The sequence below is a fragment of the Prinia subflava genome, chromosome 3 (assembly GCF_021018805.1).
Source record: "Prinia subflava isolate CZ2003 ecotype Zambia chromosome 3, Cam_Psub_1.2, whole genome shotgun sequence".
Classification (NCBI taxonomy): domain Eukaryota; kingdom Metazoa; phylum Chordata; class Aves; order Passeriformes; family Cisticolidae; genus Prinia; species Prinia subflava.
The window spans coordinates 18,291,571-18,308,741 of record NC_086249.1 but is presented as its reverse complement, the minus strand read 5'-3'; the positions used below and the strand labels follow the sequence as shown (position 1 = coordinate 18,308,741).

Genomic DNA, 17,171 nt, shown 5'->3' with positions numbered 1-17,171 from the left:
GGCACATAACTCCTGCCTTTTATTATGTGCAGGAATTAAACTTACCAAAACCAATTAACTTATTTTCTGGAATTTGGATGATCAAATTATGAATATGAGGAAAATGCCAGACTTCAATGAGACTACAAAGGTGAAGAGGATGAAGGTAGCAGCAAACTGCTGAGTTTAGAGTTATGAGGCTGAAGTACTTCTTAGCAGACTAGAGAGGAGGAGTGTGGAAGGGAGGGGCTGAAGGTGTATCTGCCATGTATTCATGTACAAACAGACACAGACATTCTAGCCACTGTCCTGACACCCAAACTATGTTTGGGATGTGTTCTCAGTGCTTTAGAGCAGCAAGCTCTGTAAGTGTGCCTAGCTCATTTACTTCTGTGCAGGAAAGTGAACTTGAGCATGCAGTGCTGCTTCAGATCAAGCACATGCTCAGGGGCTGTGACAGTCCTTCCCAGGCCTTTTGAAATATGCATAAGGAAGAGACACTACCAGGTGTCCCTCAGTGGAAGACTGGTGCTGAAGATTGTCAGTGTTTCTCAGCTCCCAGTTTACCATATGGAAAGTCTGGCTGGATTTGCATCTCTTTGGTTAGAGGGATAACAGGGAGCTGGTGGGAGTTTCCAAGACATGCAGAGTGCCTTATTTTGCATCTATGATGTTTTCTTAGCTGCCTATTATTAAGACTTCATAGCATTTTTTTTTTCTAGTTAAGCTTGTTTTGTCATCTGACATGCACTAGGAGAATCAATAACTGCCGTTTAACAGATTTTTTGAAAGTTGAGTGTTTTCCAAAAGAAAAAAAATTCTAATTCTTTTTACTATCTTTGTCTAGATTTTTACTAATTCTTTATTCTTTTATGTTTGTTTTTGCTTTTCCTTTTCTTCCATTGAACTGTGACTATCCTTTAGATTTGTTGAACATCCTTGAAAATGAAATCTGGGATTTTCATTAGCTACCAAAGAGAGTGAAAACCAAAGCAGGAGACTTGAACATTTCTTCTGTAAAATAACAACAAAAAAGCCTTAGGATAGAACTGATTTTTGAGTACTTTAACAATTGGATTGGAATATAATTGTTGGACTGAAAATTAGGATAGCCTTTCACATTCTGTGAGATAAAGTTGTACTCTCTTTTTACACTGAAACTAATCCCAAGATCTGGGAAAGAAGCTTACCTTTTTTTTCTTTCTCTTTTTTCTTTTTTTTTCCTCTTCAATTTTATTAATCATTTCTTGGAAATAAATGAGCTACTGGCCACCTTGTTCTGTTCTTACAGATCTAGTGAAGTCACAGTATATATACTCTGTTAAGGACACTTAGTGATATCTTGTTCCTAGATTGCTTTGCAGCGCAGGCAATTGAAAAACAGGGAAGTTTTATTTCATCCAATAAGCTCAGATGTTTCAGGTCTTCGTATGTTTGCATAGCCAGTCCCTTTTCACTTGACTGCTTTTGTTCACTCCCTCTGTTCTGCATTCCTACAGTTTCTATATATTCTTCAGTCTTGCTTTCTCACAACTGCTTTCATGGGTTTTTTTCCTGTATCCCTTTTTGTATCCAAGTTGTCTGTTTTGAACAAGTCCCCTCCAGGCACTGCTCTTTCCCTGTAAAATATGTGTATTATCATAGCATTGTTAGGCCATGCTGGACCCTGACTCTGGGTCTGGACACCTTTTTATGTGTCATTCATTCTTTCATCCTGCTCAGGCCAGGTGCTTCCCCTGTACAAGACCTTGGGAATATGAGATTCCTAGAATGATGCTGTCTCCAGTAAGCTACCTAGGGAAACTGGCAGTGCTGCAAGCCAAACCAGATCAAACCAGAAGGATGTCTCAAGGGGTGGCTGAGACTGCTGCAGTTTATTCCTCTCCCTTTTGGGTAATGACAGTGATCATCAAGCAGTTGTTCTGTCCATGCTTTGATGCTTCCACAGCTTATGCTGTAAGTTTTCTGTAGTCCTGGTTACCCTTTAAAATAAAACTTTGGACTGTACAGCCCAGGATTGCATTATTCTTATCTTAAGCTTCACTCTAGAGGAGAGGTTGTAGAGGCTCTGATGCAGAGCTCCTTTACAGCAGCCGGGAAAGTTTTCCCCCAGGCCTCGCTGAGATACTGGTCTCCTACCAGGACCTCCTTTGAAACTGGAAAATTCTTGCATTTATCAGATCTGCCAAAATGCCAAGGAAGGAGAGAGAAATATTAGAAGATCGCAGTTTCCCAATCTCCATTTCTGTCCCAGTACTTCCCAGAGTTTGTTGTGGAAGGCTGTGGCTGCTTTGTACTTATGTGTCCGTTCTGCCTCAGTCCTATTTTGATAGTGCATGGGACTTTCTGTCTCTTTTCCAAATCCCTGTTTCAGAACCTGGTCTTCCTTGTGAACCTCAACTCAGTAGGTTGACAGCTGAAACTCGAAACCACATCAACAAAACACTTTTTAGCACTTACATTCCATGAACCCAACTTTTTCACCATTACAACTTCCCTAAATGCAAAATGGTTGCTAACTACCTCTGTCAACCTGTGTTCCATCTTCATTTCACAACTCATCACGTCCTGGTAATTGATTGTTCATTTTGTCAATGCTGTGTACAGACATCACAATTCAAAACGTATATTCTAAAGCTTTCCTATGAAGAATATTTCTAGGCTGGTGTTTATTTAGTCGCCATTGTTGAAAATACAAAAGGAAAACAATTTTTTGAGGGAGGGTGTGTAACTGTCTTGAAGTTCAGCTTTTATAGTTTGATCTAATGTCACCCTGTAGATAACATGTGAAGCTTCTTTCTTATAGCAGAGCTAAGGAAAATAATTTGGTCTTTTGTTATCTACTTGTTGTTCTTCGCTTGCTGTACTGTGTTTCTATATTTAACCAATCAAAATTTGTGGTTACTGCTACTTTATCTGGTTGAACTCAACCTCAGACTTCTGAAGAATAACCTCATGCATCTACTACTAGTCCCCTTACTCTCTGGAGTGTGGCCATACTGGTTTATTTCTGGTGTTTCTAAGAATTTTTTAAAGGCATTAAACATTTTTTGTGTACTCAAGGTCTGGCTCCTCATGATTTTATGAAGGTTTAGGTTTTTTTATGGCTCCTTCCTAGGTTCTTTTAATACACATTTTCATTTTCCTAAAACCTTGATTTTATGTGAAGTAGATGTGCTGGGGTTTTTTTCTTTCTTTCTTTTTCTCTTCTTTTGTTGTGCCTGCAAAGAGCATCCTGATTATTATGAATCCTCAGTAGTAAGGTTGCTGTTGCTCAGTGTTAGTGGTACTATGCTAGCAGTTTTTTTCACCCTGTACAGCTGGAGCGTTGTCCCAAAACTTTTGTTCCTGAGCCTCCTAAGTCTTCACTGTAGAGCACCTCTGGGATTTATCTATTTCTACCAGAATCTAGTTGACAAGCTAGTTCCACTGTAGAATATGTGCATAGGCATGGCTGTTATAAATCCAGTCCTGCTTACTTTCACAACAAAGTCAAGAGCTGCTTATCGTATCTGGAATCCCTGATTAGCTGTGTCATTAAGCAGTCACTGATGGTATATAAAAATGTAGTCTCAGCATCATGTTCCACTATGACAGTTACAACATTTAGGTGACAGTAGTTGAATACTCATGTACTGCATGTAAGAGAAGCCTACATTTTAAATCCTGGTCCTCGCCTTCCTATCTGATGATGCAGATTCTGCTCCTTGCTCCTCTGTCTGTGATGCCTGCTTGGACTATGGCCTGCTGACCCTCATATCTTCTGGTCTGGGTCTCTGCTCAGTCTGTGTTTGGGCTCTCCTCGCTAAAATTGTCCTGTTCTTGTGTGCTTCTGCTGCAGAGATGTGGTGGAAATGAGCTTCTTTGCCATGGTGAGAAGGCAGAGGATGGAATAGACTGAAGGAGGAGATTCAGGTCTGGATGCCAGCTCCTGATTCAGGAAGAAACTAGACAGCCAGCCTTTTGCTCTGTTATTCCAGCCCACTTCATAGTCTTTTTTTATTGCTTAGCATAGGAAGGAAGATAACTAGAAGACATTAGAGAATCAAATAAGAGAATCAGTTTGGGAGATTGTTTTTAATATCTGCCAGTTGTCTGTTTTTTAAGAGGTGTAACCTTGGCCGTAGCTTTTCAGTTTTAATGGCAGATTAGGGGAATGGCCAAGTTCTAGCTTAGTTTTTCCTTTTTATTCCAATCTTCCAAGTTGCTTAAAATGGAAGCTTTTATAGAGGGACAAAATATGCATATTGAGGATGTAGAGAAGGACACAGCGGTAAGTGAAACAGACATGCTAAAATACAGGATTCACTGTCTGTGACTTTATGTTTCCAGGGGAGTCGTCTGGATGAACAAAGATGTTCCCTTCCAGCTCCTCTCAAGGTCAGGCCCAGTTGTTATCGCCTCCTAAATTGCTGAGAATGGCAGATAATTACTGACCTGGCTTGCAGTGTACTTTCGTACTAGAACGAACAGGGAGTCTGCAAACATCCCAAGAACACTTATACGCTTTCCTTTCCTTTCCTTTCCTTTCCTTTCCTTTCCTTTCCTTTCCTTTCCTTTCCTTTCCTTTCCTTTCCTTTCCTTTCCTTTCCTTTCCTTTCCTTTCCTTTCCTTTCCTTTCCTTTCCTTTCCTTTCCTTTCCTTTCCTTTCCTTTCCTTTCCTTTCCTTTCCTTTCCTTTCCTTTCCTTCTCCTTCTCCTTCTCCTTCTCCTTCTCCTTCTCCTTCTCCTTCTCCTTCTCCTTCTCCTTCTCCTTCTCCTTCTCCTTCTCCTTCTCCTTCTCCTTCTCCTTCTCCTTCTCCTTCTCCTTCTCCTTCTCCTTCTCCTTCTCCTTCTCCTTCTCCTTCTCCTTCTCCTTCTCCTTCTCCTTCTCCTTCTCCTTCTCCTTCTCCTTCTCCTTCTCCTTCTCCTTCTCCTTCTCCTTCTCCTTCTCCTTCTCCTTCTCCTTCTCCTTCTCCTTCTCCTTCTCCTTCTCCTTCTCCTTCTCCTTCTCCTTCTCCTTCTCCTTCTCCTTCTCCTTCTCCTTCTCCTTCTCCTTCTCCTTCTCCTTCTCCTTCTCCTTCTCCTTCTCCTTCTCCTTCTCCTTCTCCTTCTCCTTCTCCTTCTCCTTCTCCTTCTCCTTCTCCTTCTCCTTCTCCTTCTCCTTCTCCTTCTCCTTCTCCTTCTCCTTCTCCTTCTCCTTCTCCTTCTCCTTCTCCTTCTCCTTCTCCTTCTCCTTCTCCTTCTCCTTCTCCTTCTCCTTCTCCTTCTCCTTCTCCTTCTCCTTCTCCTTCCTCTCTTTTTTTTTCTTTTCTAGTTGCTGCACAAAAGGGTGAAACTATGTAGCTGAAATAGAATTAACATTACTCCTTTTCTAATTTAAGTGGCTCCAATAAGAGTTTATTATTATTATACGTGTTAGTTTTGACTAAGTAATTTCTTAAATGTATTCAATTTAAGATTTGTAATAATATTTATGAAACCACATAGCATTTATTTCAGTTGTCTGCTTGATGATTCATAGAGATGCTACTAGAAAGTTGATTTATTTTGCCCAACATTAAGGCAATAAGGCAGATTCCTATCTTTAAATCCTCAAGCTGAGGATTAAATTCCATTTCTTCAGTCTCAGTTCAGGCCTGCTAACCTTAAAATCAAACTTGACCTTGACTTTTATCTTGGGATGACCTATTAAAAAAGCCACATGAAGAACTGACATAGCTTTACTCTGACAGAGATAGTCAGTGCTCTTTGTGGTGATTGCAGGAGGCATCCAGCTGGCATAAATTGGCTCAGATACTGCTTCTGTTCTCTGAGTCACACCTCAGCATTGCTCAGATGCACACCACAGATCAGCCATGGAGATGACACAGCCTCAATCTCACTGGAAATAACAGCACTTTTCTACCATTCCTACTGTCATCCCTGCCAACAGGACAGCAGCTGTCTAACACTGTGTGGAAGGAGAGAGGCTGCCACCCCTAACCACATCAAGTTTGCTTATAATTTAGCAACTTCCTCATTTTACATGCCTATATTCCCTGTAGTTTGGAGGAGGAGGGTGGGTAGAATCTGACTCCTAAGTTTATTGTTCTCAAAATTCTTCATTATAATACTGAGACCTTGGAAATGGAGTCTAACCTTAAGTCCTGAAGTAAAATTCTGAGGATAACCTAGGACAGAATAGAAGCTGAGGATGCAACTTGCACAGTCATGAAAGCATAATACTTTAAAAGATGTAATGTTTTTGCTAATGGCCTGTTCTGATTTCAGACAGAAGAGGAGTATATTCCTTATCCCAGCATCCATGAGGTGAGCTACTACTGCTCTCTACTCTCTGTTTGTCCTTGGACTTCATTGGTTTTTCAGCTTATTCGCCTTCCAGCTTACAGACCTGTCAGCTTTAATGCTCTCTGTCCTCCTGAATAGGTATTACAGAAAGGATGGCCATATCCTCTCATAATCCTACCCCAGTTTGGGGGCTACTGGATTGAAGGGACCAGCCACAACCTCTCCAGCTTGAGCCCAACTCTGTCTGATGTACCCTTTTCCTGGAGTGGGAAAGTGAAGCTGGAAAGTGACCCTACAGCCAAGCTGTACCGCAAACATTTTCTGGGGAAGGTAAGGGTGACCTTCAGAGCCTTCTTTGCCCACCCAGCCACAAGGCTGAAATGTTTCTCAGGCTTTATCTGGTGAACTTAAAAATGTCTGCCCTGCTGCTGCATTTCAGTTCCTTATGGTGCCTTGAACTGAGGTAAATGAGGTACATACTGTGATATGGTCTGTAGTGTTTTAAATCGGTCGTGCCCCCTTGTGAAATGTGCATCATCCTGTGCATTAACAGAAAGATTTGCACAGGAAATGCTTTTATTTAGTTAAGAAGGTCTTTTGAGGCTCCTATACAGATACCAACCTTGGGTATAGTGCAATAAAGTGCACTAGTATTGGAAGTGGAAATGGGATTATTCTTAGAGGGGACTGCAGCACTGACACTGAAAACTCCTCAGTAGGAAGCAGAACAGTCCATTTTCTTCAGTTTATGGTGATTACAGAAAGTATATGATGAAACCAGACCATGTGTTTTATAGTTGCTGATTTAAGTAAGTTTGGTGCTAAATGTCCCATGAATTTAAAAATTCCAGTGTGACATATAGAGAAACAGAGCTAGGCTTCATAAAGTGCATGTTTGCTGGCCAGTTGTAAAGTTCCACCTGGGTGGGCCTGTTTAGGGAATTGGCTGATTTTCAGGCTGAATCTCAGGATGATATTAGCCAAAAAGAACCAAGTGAGAAAAACCTGTGATCTTTTCAGAGATTTGGTCCTTGGCATAAGGAGATAAGAAAGCCTGACAAGTATCCTCACACTGCATCTTATTCAGTGATCTCCCTCAGTGACTGTTGAATAAGTTCAAAACCAGGAGTAGGTGGTGCTTTGCACAGTGCTGGGGACCTGTTCTGCAGTAGTTGGACTTGTCAGAGTGATCATCTTCTGTAGTGAATCTTGTTCCACAACACTGGAAAATTATATTAATATGATTTATAAATAATTAGGAAAAAAAAAGAAGTCTTCCTGGAGGCTTCCCCTCAAGACTAACAGATCTGCTGTGCAATCTGTTAATGGACATTTATCCTGTAACCTTCTGGAAGCTTTCAGTATGCCAACTGTAATTATTTTTCTGTCATGGTAAATTTAGGGTTGTACTTGAAGGCTTCCAGAGCCAGATAGGATGAGAGGCAAATTTGGATATGATTTTTTCAGTCCAGTTGTAGGATTCACTGCTGACCTGATATCACAAAACAGTTGAGGTTGGAAGGGACCTCTGGGGCTCATCTTGTCCATACTCCTGCTCAAGCAAGGTCATGTCATCATTGTTCCTTCCAAGTGAGATCCAGGACTTCCTCTGTCGTGGAGCTTTGTATCTTCAAAGTGCCCAACCATCAGTGCCTCAGTACTACGGAAAAAATCCCTCCTGTATTCTTCCTTTTCTGGTGTCCAGTGCTTTATTCTTTGCCTTAACTGACATGAATGTGTGTCCAAGTGAACATGAATGTGTTCAATTGAACGTGCAAGTTTTTGAGCAAGCCACTGTCAGAAAAGAACAAGGGAAGCAGGACTCTTGTCACAGAAAACTCTACCCTTGGCTAGAAAGCTTTCCCCATGGTTTAAAAGCTTAGTTAAGGAGAGAGCTCAGAGCTTTTCCACTACAAGAGTGTTTCTTCAATACAAGGTTAGTAATACCAGTGATTTTGGTGCTGTCTGTGTTGATCTTTTCCTTGTTGGTTACATGGGAAGGTTATTTCAGCAATGTCAGGAAGGGTCTCTTTCAGGCTTTGAGTGATGGCAAACAAGGCAAACAGTTCTTTGTTGAAGAAGAGTCTGAAAGCATCACATGGTGGGAGATGCATAGCCAGTGGTTTAGGGAATATCTTTTAAGCAAGATGGGAGGTCAAAGTATTGTGTGGTTCTACAAACTGAAATGAATGTCTGTGTTGTGGATGTGTGTATGTAGATTGCTCAAACTTGAACAATTCTTTGATACTTTTTACAGAACATTTTACAGCAGACCCTATAAAACAACCACCAAAAAAAGTGTTACGACATTCAAGACACAGCTCCGTTCCTTTTCCTTGCCTCATGATCTGTATTTTATATGATGATGACACAGTGAGATTTATTTAGCCTTTAGGAAGAAAGCTGTAAAACTTTACATCTTATACTGTGGGAATTATTCAATGTCTATGTTGTTTTTCAAGGCTGTAATAAAGAGAAGTAGCCTGAAGCTAGGAAAGATTTAATAAAGGTATACATGTAACTGCCAGTCAAATAAACTTAGGATCCAAGCACTTGAAGCTCTCAGTGCTGAGGGAGAAGCTTTCTTGCTATGCATTCATATGTGAACATGTATTTCTCTTTTATGCTGTCCTTTCTTTGTGCTGGTTAAAGTTGCTGCAGATGGCAGATGTCTTAGTAGCTTTATAACTTCTTAGTTATATATAGTTCTTAGGCAAACTGTCAGCATTCCTTGTGTGTTCTGTTAGTCTTTTCCCTTGGCCCATGAAAGATACTTAATTGTTTTTACAGAGATCTATTTGAAATCCAGAACTGCCTTTCAGACTATATTAAATGTTACAGAAACTGCTTCTGTGGCTGAACAAATTGTACTTAATACATAGGTTGTCTCAGCTCCAGGGTATCTTGTCATCACTGACGTGCAATCTTCAGTATCAACTGTAAAGCCTTTTGATGGTTCATCTCTAACTTCAGGACAGCTGACAATAAAGGCTGCTGTCCGTTGAAGGAGTATGAGTCTGATGTATGTTTTTTTGTGTTTTACAAAGAAAATCATAAGCAGTAAATTATAGGTTTATTTGTACATACAATTGCTCAGATTTCAGTTTAAACCCCAGGCTTACATTCAGGATCAAGCTACATAGCCAGAGTGGCTTTGACAAAAATTCAATCATTTTAACACCTCTACTAATTCTGGTGCCTATTCCCCTGTGAGGATTGCACCCATTTGTGCAGCTCTGCCTAGCTGTGTCAGCTGCAGAGCTGATAGCCCAGTCTCCAAAGCAACTGAGATCCCCCTGTATCGGATCTGCTGAGGTCTGGCTTAGAGGTCTCATTAAAAGGCATCTTAATTTCTGGTCTCTGCAACTGTGTTACTTTTAGCTGCAGCTGACCTCAGGCTTTGGCTCCTCTTCTTTTGCTTGGCCTTCTAGTTCCCATTTTTGTTGGCATTATGCCATCTTTTTCCTTAACAGCCTGTCTTGGGCATCCAGCCTGGCATTTGACTTCTTTGGTTTAAGAATTCTGATTCTAGACTTCAGCTGACCATAGAACAAGGTCTTGCTTTGTTCCTTGAATCTGTCTTTTCCTCAGCTGCTCTGTCTTTCTGCCCTTGGTCACAGTGACTTACCACACCTGATTCTTGTTCACATCCCAAAAATCCATTAGGATCCTGAAAGTCATGGTCAGGAGAAGTAAACTGTCTTGTGGCTTCCTTTGATTTCAGCTTCTTTTCCCATGTCCTATCACTGACCAGTGTGACAGATCACACTGGACTTCTGTGATTTGAACACTGCAGCTAGAGGCCATATTATTCTGTCTGCCTCTTGGTTGCTCTTAGACCTTATGTTTTTCAGAGTGCTTTGTTTGATCAGCAATGGAACCTTTTGCCCATAAGTCAGTATCAGGGCACTTCTGGGTGTTGGGTGTTTTCTGTCTCAAAGAGGAGGTGATGACAATGATATCTTTAGTATTTAAAAACAAATTAGATAGCTACATCTTCACATTTTGGTTTAGGGTAGTGATTGTAGTCTTACTTATTCCTATTTTTTGTTTCAAAGACAGGATTGGTTTATGTCTGTTACCTTCAAGTTGGCTGTGTCCACATAGACATCAGAGTATTTCACTTGATATATCTTTATTTCTGACAGTGAGTCAGAGCTATGACTAATACAAAAGATTTAGACAGCAAAAGACAATCTTACCAGTGTTTTGAGAGAGGCTGCAATCCATCAGAGCCAGAGCAGACCTTCTAGGCATATATATATTCTATATATTCTAGGCAAAAGGCTGAGGAAGGAACTGACAGATTAGCAACCATTTTTTCTCAAATAACACTTTGCTCCCACTGAGTTCTTCACTAATTTATTGTGCCTGGAGTATTCCTTTCACAGAACATATTCCAAATCATGGAAGTTTTGACTGTACAGCTTGCTGTCCCACTTCTGTGTCGTGCATGGGGATGCTTTTCCACTAGGATGATGGGAGTGATTATGGCATTTCTGCACGATTTCACCTAAATAGCATTTTCATTGTGCTGGAGGTTTCCATTCACATCCTGTGTCAAAAGGCTTTAACCTATTGAGGTTAGAGATTATACAGCAATATGTATGATATAACAATATACAAAATAAACATTGCTATACCTAGGCCACTGGAACATGGCTGTATACCCAGGAGAAATGTAGGGCTACAGCCACTTATGTACAGAGACTGTGAAAATGTTGGCAGTATCTTTCATTGTTTGCATGACTGTTGCAGGCACACTCCACTAAAGCTCAGGCAGTGTTAGTGGCACTGCTGAGACCAGTCTTCATCTGCAAAACCTCTTTGCTTACTGACTGTATCCTTCCTGAGGTGTGAGCACTCCTGGAGTTCAGCTGTTCACGCTAATCCTGCCATTGCTCTTTAGTTAGAAAATTCCCACAAACACATCCAGTTGAATGTCTGTCTGGAAGACACTGCTTAGTCAAGCAGAATCTGAATGGATTCAGAGAAAGTCCATAAAAGATACGATTTTATTTACAAGAAACTCAATTTCTTCAAAACATACTGCTGAATGTTCTAATACTATTCCTTCTCAGGAGCCCTTCTGATGTTGGAGAGGTGAGGAGCAACTGAACTGACTGGATGCTCTTTGATATGCTTATGCACTGATGATCAAGTGGGCTGGAAGACATACACACATCTGGAAGCATGCTACTCCTAGTTAAATTAAAAATTAGCTAATCTTGAGTGACAGGTTGTATACAAAAAAAACGACCTGGTAAACTTCTCCAGGAAGTGTGTTTGGAATAATGCATTTTGGTTTCCTGTTTGCAGGAGCACCAGAACTTTTACTCCAGTGACATGTCCTTGGGCTACCTAGTACTTTCTGTGAAGTATGAACAGATTGAGAAACAGGAGAATCTGCGCCTGTTGCTGAGGTAACCGTGCCTGTTATTGAAGTGCATGCTACTGTGCTGTGTCTTACCTTGCACTCCCTCTGCATAGACGTGGGGCTGAATTTCGTACATTTCTTCTGGAGAGAAAAGAAACTGCAAAGAAACCTTTTAGCCTGTTTTTTTCTTGGCTTCTGCTCTTGGGTTGCTCTCAGCAGTTTCCTTAAAGAAGATGGTGTGATGTTTACAGGTGCATCTGTGTGGAAAATACCCGTTGTTCCCTCAGATAGAAAGTTTTTCTGTTTATTGTGTTTACTTAGAGACATGTGAGTCTCTCTAGGAGAGTATGGGTTCCCTAATGGAGGACAGCCTAGCCTAGGCTTTATACTTGAGACTAAGGCTCCCTTGAAGGTCATCTAGAACATTGCCTAGATTCCCAGGGCAGTGAAACCAGAACCCTTAACAGAGGGTTATGAAGAGAGACATTACCTAGTGAGAGCTGCTGAATGAACTACAGGAAGAACAGAGAAGGATTTTTTGTAGGTGAGAGGCCACTGCAGAGAAGCTTTTTACTGCACTGTGGGCTGGGGGCACTCCCAGCAGGCAATGCTCCTGGAACCAAGTGATGTACAGTTACTGCTGACAAGGATTTGTCAGGGACTGAGGGAAAAAGTGGTCACATAGGAATTAGCTACAAGAAAATCACTGGTGGGTTTCCTCCAGTGTCTTCAGAGAGTGCTCAGACTGCCAGCAATAATCTGGAAATAAAGAGAAAGCCTGTTTGTGAGCTGTGCCTAGGAATGTTTATCTTCCCATGTGGAAGAGACCAGGGAAGAACAAAAGGGTAGTCATTCCTCTATTAAGATATTTTATTATATGCAGTACTTTTTGCTCAATAGCTTGTTTATAATGGTTTGAAGAGGCTTTTGACAGCCCAGTATTTCTTCTTCTTCCTTAGAAAGATATCTTAAATACACATATAAAGAGAAAGGCAGCTTTCCTCTGTCAGCTTTCTGGAGCAATGCTACACCAGTTTCTGCCTCCCTTACTTTGCACAAATCTATTTTCCTAGGATGTTTCTAACAGACCTTTTAACAATCTTCAACTCCTCACTGATCATTGGAATCCCTTATTATTCTGTGTCCATGAACTGTATTTTGACATATAGATTTCTGTGAAAGAAAATTATGTGGGGGGGAAGCAAAATACTTCTTCAAGGCAGTCAAGAGTGCAAAGGAGCAAAGACACTAAGGGCTCCTGTTTTGTCTTCATCTGCTCACCACACAACAGGTGATGGTCAGTAAGAAGTGAAAATACCTTGCTTTTCCAGTGATTCTATGCACCACGGTTAAAATTAACCCTCTGGAATTAACTGCTTTAAGAATACTCTGTAGAAATGACTACTCTTTCTTTAAAGACCCAGTGTTGCTTGTATCTCCCTTCAACCATGTCTCTAATGCCTTTTCTGTTTTGTGTCAGGACTCGTACTGGCACCAAACATGATCTAATTCCCATTTCCTGTCTGAATGAGTTTCCCAATGCTGTTCAGATGGCAAAGGTGAGATTCATGCTTGCCTGTTTGTCGTAAGGCCTCATTCTTCAGTTGTTTTCACCTCTGTCCTCCCATTCCCTCTTTTTCTACTATTCCCCAGTAGAACTGTCATATAGTTCCCTTTTACCCTTCCATTTGCCTTCTCTTCTTTCTCTTCTAATTTTATCTCTGAATTTTTGCCTGAAGGGGCTCCTGTCAGATAATTATAACCAGTGCCTACACTCTCATGCCTGCAGCAAGCCAGGGCACATGATAATCACACTTCTGTTTCCCTGTCTTTCTCACTCAACAGCTACTGTGTGAGGATGTGAATGTTGAACGCTTCTTTCCTGTCCTCTATCCCAAGGTACAGTGTTCTGATATGTCTGTATATCGCTTTTCTATCAAGATCTGGCCAATGGCATGCAGTTGATGATTTCTGTTTCCATTACCTCAGGCCTCGCAGCTTATTGTTGCATTTGATGAACATGTCATAAGCAATAACTTCAAATTTGGGGTCATCTACCAAAAACCTGGACAGGTAAGACCCATCAGATCCCATGGTACTTGGGGCAAAATGCAAAGGGTCAGTTTTCTGATCATAAAGGGTGTAATAGCAAGGTCTGCACTGTCCAGAAGCAGTGGCGTGGCGGCAGCAGTGTTTGTGCGGTGCCGTGGTTCCTTTGGCTTGCCTCTTCCACCCGCAGTGTCTCTGGCAGTATAGGCTTTGTGAATCTCTGAACCCTAACTCTAACCCTCATAGCAGCTTGGGGCTCAGGCACAGGACCCCAGCACCGTGAGGGGCCCAGATCAGAAATGTATTCAAGCAGAGATGTTTGTTGGTTGAACTGTCTATAGAAATTACTGCCTGTTCTTTGTACTCCTTGTGCTTCTTACTACTTCTGCTTTCCTTCTGTAGACAACTGAAGAGGAAGTCTTCAGTAACACAGTAGAGAGTCAGGGTTTCCTGGAGTTCCTGGATTTCCTTGGTGACAAGATTCAGCTGCAGGATTTCCGTGGGTGCGTACCCAGTGCAGCTGGAAAGCCAGATCGAGTTAGGGAACATCATTTGTTCAGAGGCTGTGACTCTGTTACAGCCCAGCTTCCAGAGAAGTGCTGTCTTCTGAATCCCAGTGCAGGTGAAGAAGCCCCAGATGCTTTTGTCAGCCATCATGTCTGGGAACTAGTTGGAGCTTAGGTCTCTGCTGATATTTTGATTTGAAGGTCTCCTGGTATCTCAATCTGACCCACAGTATCAGCAAAGAATAATTTTTTTTTGCAGTGCAAATACAGGTTTGTTTCACAGTGATATTGGGCAGTATAGTTTTGGGCTTTTCATGTGAGGCATCCCATCCCCTCTGTAGTTCTAACATATGGAGTGTGTTTCTCAGAAGAATGCCAAAGACGGTAGCTACTTTGAGGGTCTCTGGTTTAACTTCATAGCTTTTAGCAAGCTAGTATGTTCACCAGAACAAACACGGTGCAGCTTCAGTCAGTGCATTGGTGTGGGGAAGATTCTGTGCCTCAGTATCACTGATTTCCTAAAAATTACCTTTGATAGTCCTGATGTACTGCTGTTACTGATACTGTTTGTCTTCTCTCTGCTCTCTCATTTCTGTACTGCCTGACCTATGGCGTGGATTTGCTCAGGTTCCGGGGAGGCTTGGATGTTACCAGAGGTCAAACAGGCACTGAGTCAGTCTATACAAATTTCCGGGGGAAGGAGATCATGTTTCACGTGTCCACAAAGCTGCCCTTCACAGAGGGAGATTCCCAGCAGGTATCAGAAGGAGGAGTAAGGATTACAACAGTGTGGCTGGGAGAGGAGGGGTGTTTGAAGAAGGACTGCACAGAGGGGAGAATGACTGACTGTATAATGTTGGGAATTATGACAGGAGTAATGGCAAAAGTAGTGATGAGGGGTTTGATGAACAGATGGATTTGAGATGTGAGGCAGACTAGTGTTTGAGGGCCCCTCATACTGTTTTGCTCTTTTTCACCTGCTTTCTCTGTTCATTGTTTCTTTCCAGCTTCAGCGGAAGCGTCACATTGGGAATGATATTGTAGCCATCATTTTCCAGGATGAAAGCACACCTTTTGTCCCTGATATGATTGCTTCTAATTTCCTACATGCTTATGTGGTAGTTCAGCTCACTCATAACGCCACTGGGGACACTCTCTACAAGGTAACCAAGATCAATACATTAACCTCTACTGATTTTGATCCTTAAAGTGGAAACAAGTTCTTGGACCTGTGGGAGAGGTGCGGGTTCAGCCAGATGTCCTGATTCCTTGAGTATCTACAGCTGAAAGCAGAGTTAAGTTGTATGCTTTTCAAAGTAGCTGATTAATTTCTGAAGCTTAAAGCTTTGGAATTGAAGAAGAAAGAATTCAGGTAAAAATTTTTCTTACATCGAAGAGCACGAGCCACAGTTGATCCCACTTTGGGGGTTGTCTGGATTACATTGTATAAGTCGGGTGAAATTCATGTCTGCTTTGCCCGTGCTGCACAGCACAGTGCTTGCAGCTTGCACTGCCTGAGGCTGCAGGCCAGATACAGCTGGTTGACCTAGCTATGGAATCCAAGCCAGCTACACATGCTTCTGGGGATTCCAGAACTGATGCCCATCTGGCAGGGGAGTGTTACCTGTTAGGGCCTTCCAGCTGAAAGAAGCCCTGCTAGAGCCCAGATTGATTATCTGCAGCCTCTGGACGCAGCTTGTTCTCTCTCTGACATGATTCCGTATGGATATCTGTATAACTTTGTGTTCAACTTTCAGTGATACTGAGAGAGCAGAAACTATGAAGAAACTTGGATTTGTGATGGATTTTCCATTGTAGAAACATTTTTATCCAAGTGCCATGTGTTGTATTATAGGGATTTTGATATGGGGATGATGAGTCCTTATGTCTTGGACAGAGACACCAAGAATATCAAAATTAGGACAGTATCCCTATCTCCTCTTCCACCAAGAGGGTGTTGGTGGTGGAGGAACCACCTTCCCTTTTTCCCTGTGCTTTGGGCAGCTGGTTTGTAGTGAAAGCCTTGTGTTGACCAGGCCATGGAGTTCCAGTTCTCCTCTTGCTCTCTGTTTTGTACGGCACAAAAATTCACTGGAGTTTTTAATGACAAGGAAAGAGCTGGGAAAGTTTGCCATTTGTTGTGTGTCTTCCTGCCATTGTTTTCATCTTTGCCTGTCTGCAGTACCATTTGTTTTTTTTGTTAGTGCAATAGGGCTGCTTCATTCCATGAAGAAAAAAATCATCCCAATAATCACCCTAGAGCCAATGCAGAGTTTTCTGTAAAGGCTTTTCTAAAGGGGCTTTAACTGATGCTGCTTTGAGAGCATTCTAGTACACAGAAGACTGCCATTTGAAAGATTTCTTAGCCATCCCTTGTTCCATTTACTTAAGCTTTAGTGCCTAATGTTAAATTGGAATATTAATTGAATTTATTTCACAGAATCAGTTTTTGCAATTAGAAAACTGAAAAAAGCAAAACAGGGTTTTAACTGGTAGATACCTATCAGGAGAGAGATGGAGTCTTTGTAATTAGAGGAGGTGGCCTAAAATGTGAGAAATCTGAATTAAGTCAAGAGCCTATTTCCTTCTTCTTCTCATTAAACTCACACCTCTCTGTGGCTTTATCACATTTACTTGTTGGTGTTTTGAGGCAGTTGTGGTTGTTATGACACTGTTCCCTCTTGTATGAAAGGACAAATAATGGTCTTGTTTCATCTCAAACATGACAAAAAAACCCCTGTGAAATATTGTGAAGTACTGCATGTATTTGGTAGGATAGCTACATACAATTATGGGTAAGTGCTGTGAAAAAACAAGTGACCATGTAAAAACTGGACTGCATTACAGTTACTTCTTTAGACATTGGTATGTCACATAGGAGCATGCTAAAAATAAAACAAATGAAACCTATCTCTTACTGGGAAAATGCATTTGCATGTTTACCACCTGTGACTCACAGAGGCAGTGGCACTGAGATAATCCCCTCAGTGT

General features: G+C 41.5%; 1 protein-coding gene across 22 annotated transcripts in view; it reads left to right on the top strand.

Annotated features, from left to right (window-relative positions):
- The window catches only part of LOC134548908 (rap1 GTPase-activating protein 1-like), a 49,347-nt gene that overhangs the window by 9,461 nt on the left and 22,715 nt on the right, over positions 1–17,171 (top strand). For 18 of the 22 annotated variants that reach the window (XR_010079956.1, XR_010079959.1, XR_010079955.1 and 15 more), the window contains 10 exons: positions 4,312–4,359; positions 6,231–6,269; positions 6,387–6,578; positions 11,568–11,671; positions 13,106–13,184; positions 13,471–13,524; positions 13,615–13,698; positions 14,077–14,177; positions 14,808–14,937; positions 15,188–15,343. Coding sequence is in view for 17 of the 22 variants with exons in the window: in XM_063394133.1 (XP_063250203.1) it covers positions 4,312–4,359; positions 6,231–6,269; positions 6,387–6,578; positions 11,568–11,671; positions 13,106–13,184; positions 13,471–13,524; positions 13,615–13,698; positions 14,077–14,177; positions 14,808–14,937; positions 15,188–15,343 (987 nt within the window). In the remaining 5 variants the exon portion in view is untranslated. The remainder of the gene's footprint in view (positions 1–4,311; positions 4,360–6,230; positions 6,270–6,386; positions 6,579–11,567; positions 11,672–13,105; positions 13,185–13,470; positions 13,525–13,614; positions 13,699–14,076; positions 14,178–14,807; positions 14,938–15,187; positions 15,344–17,171) is intronic. The other 4 variants (XM_063394135.1, XM_063394142.1, XM_063394144.1 and 1 more) reach the window with 4 other exon arrangements.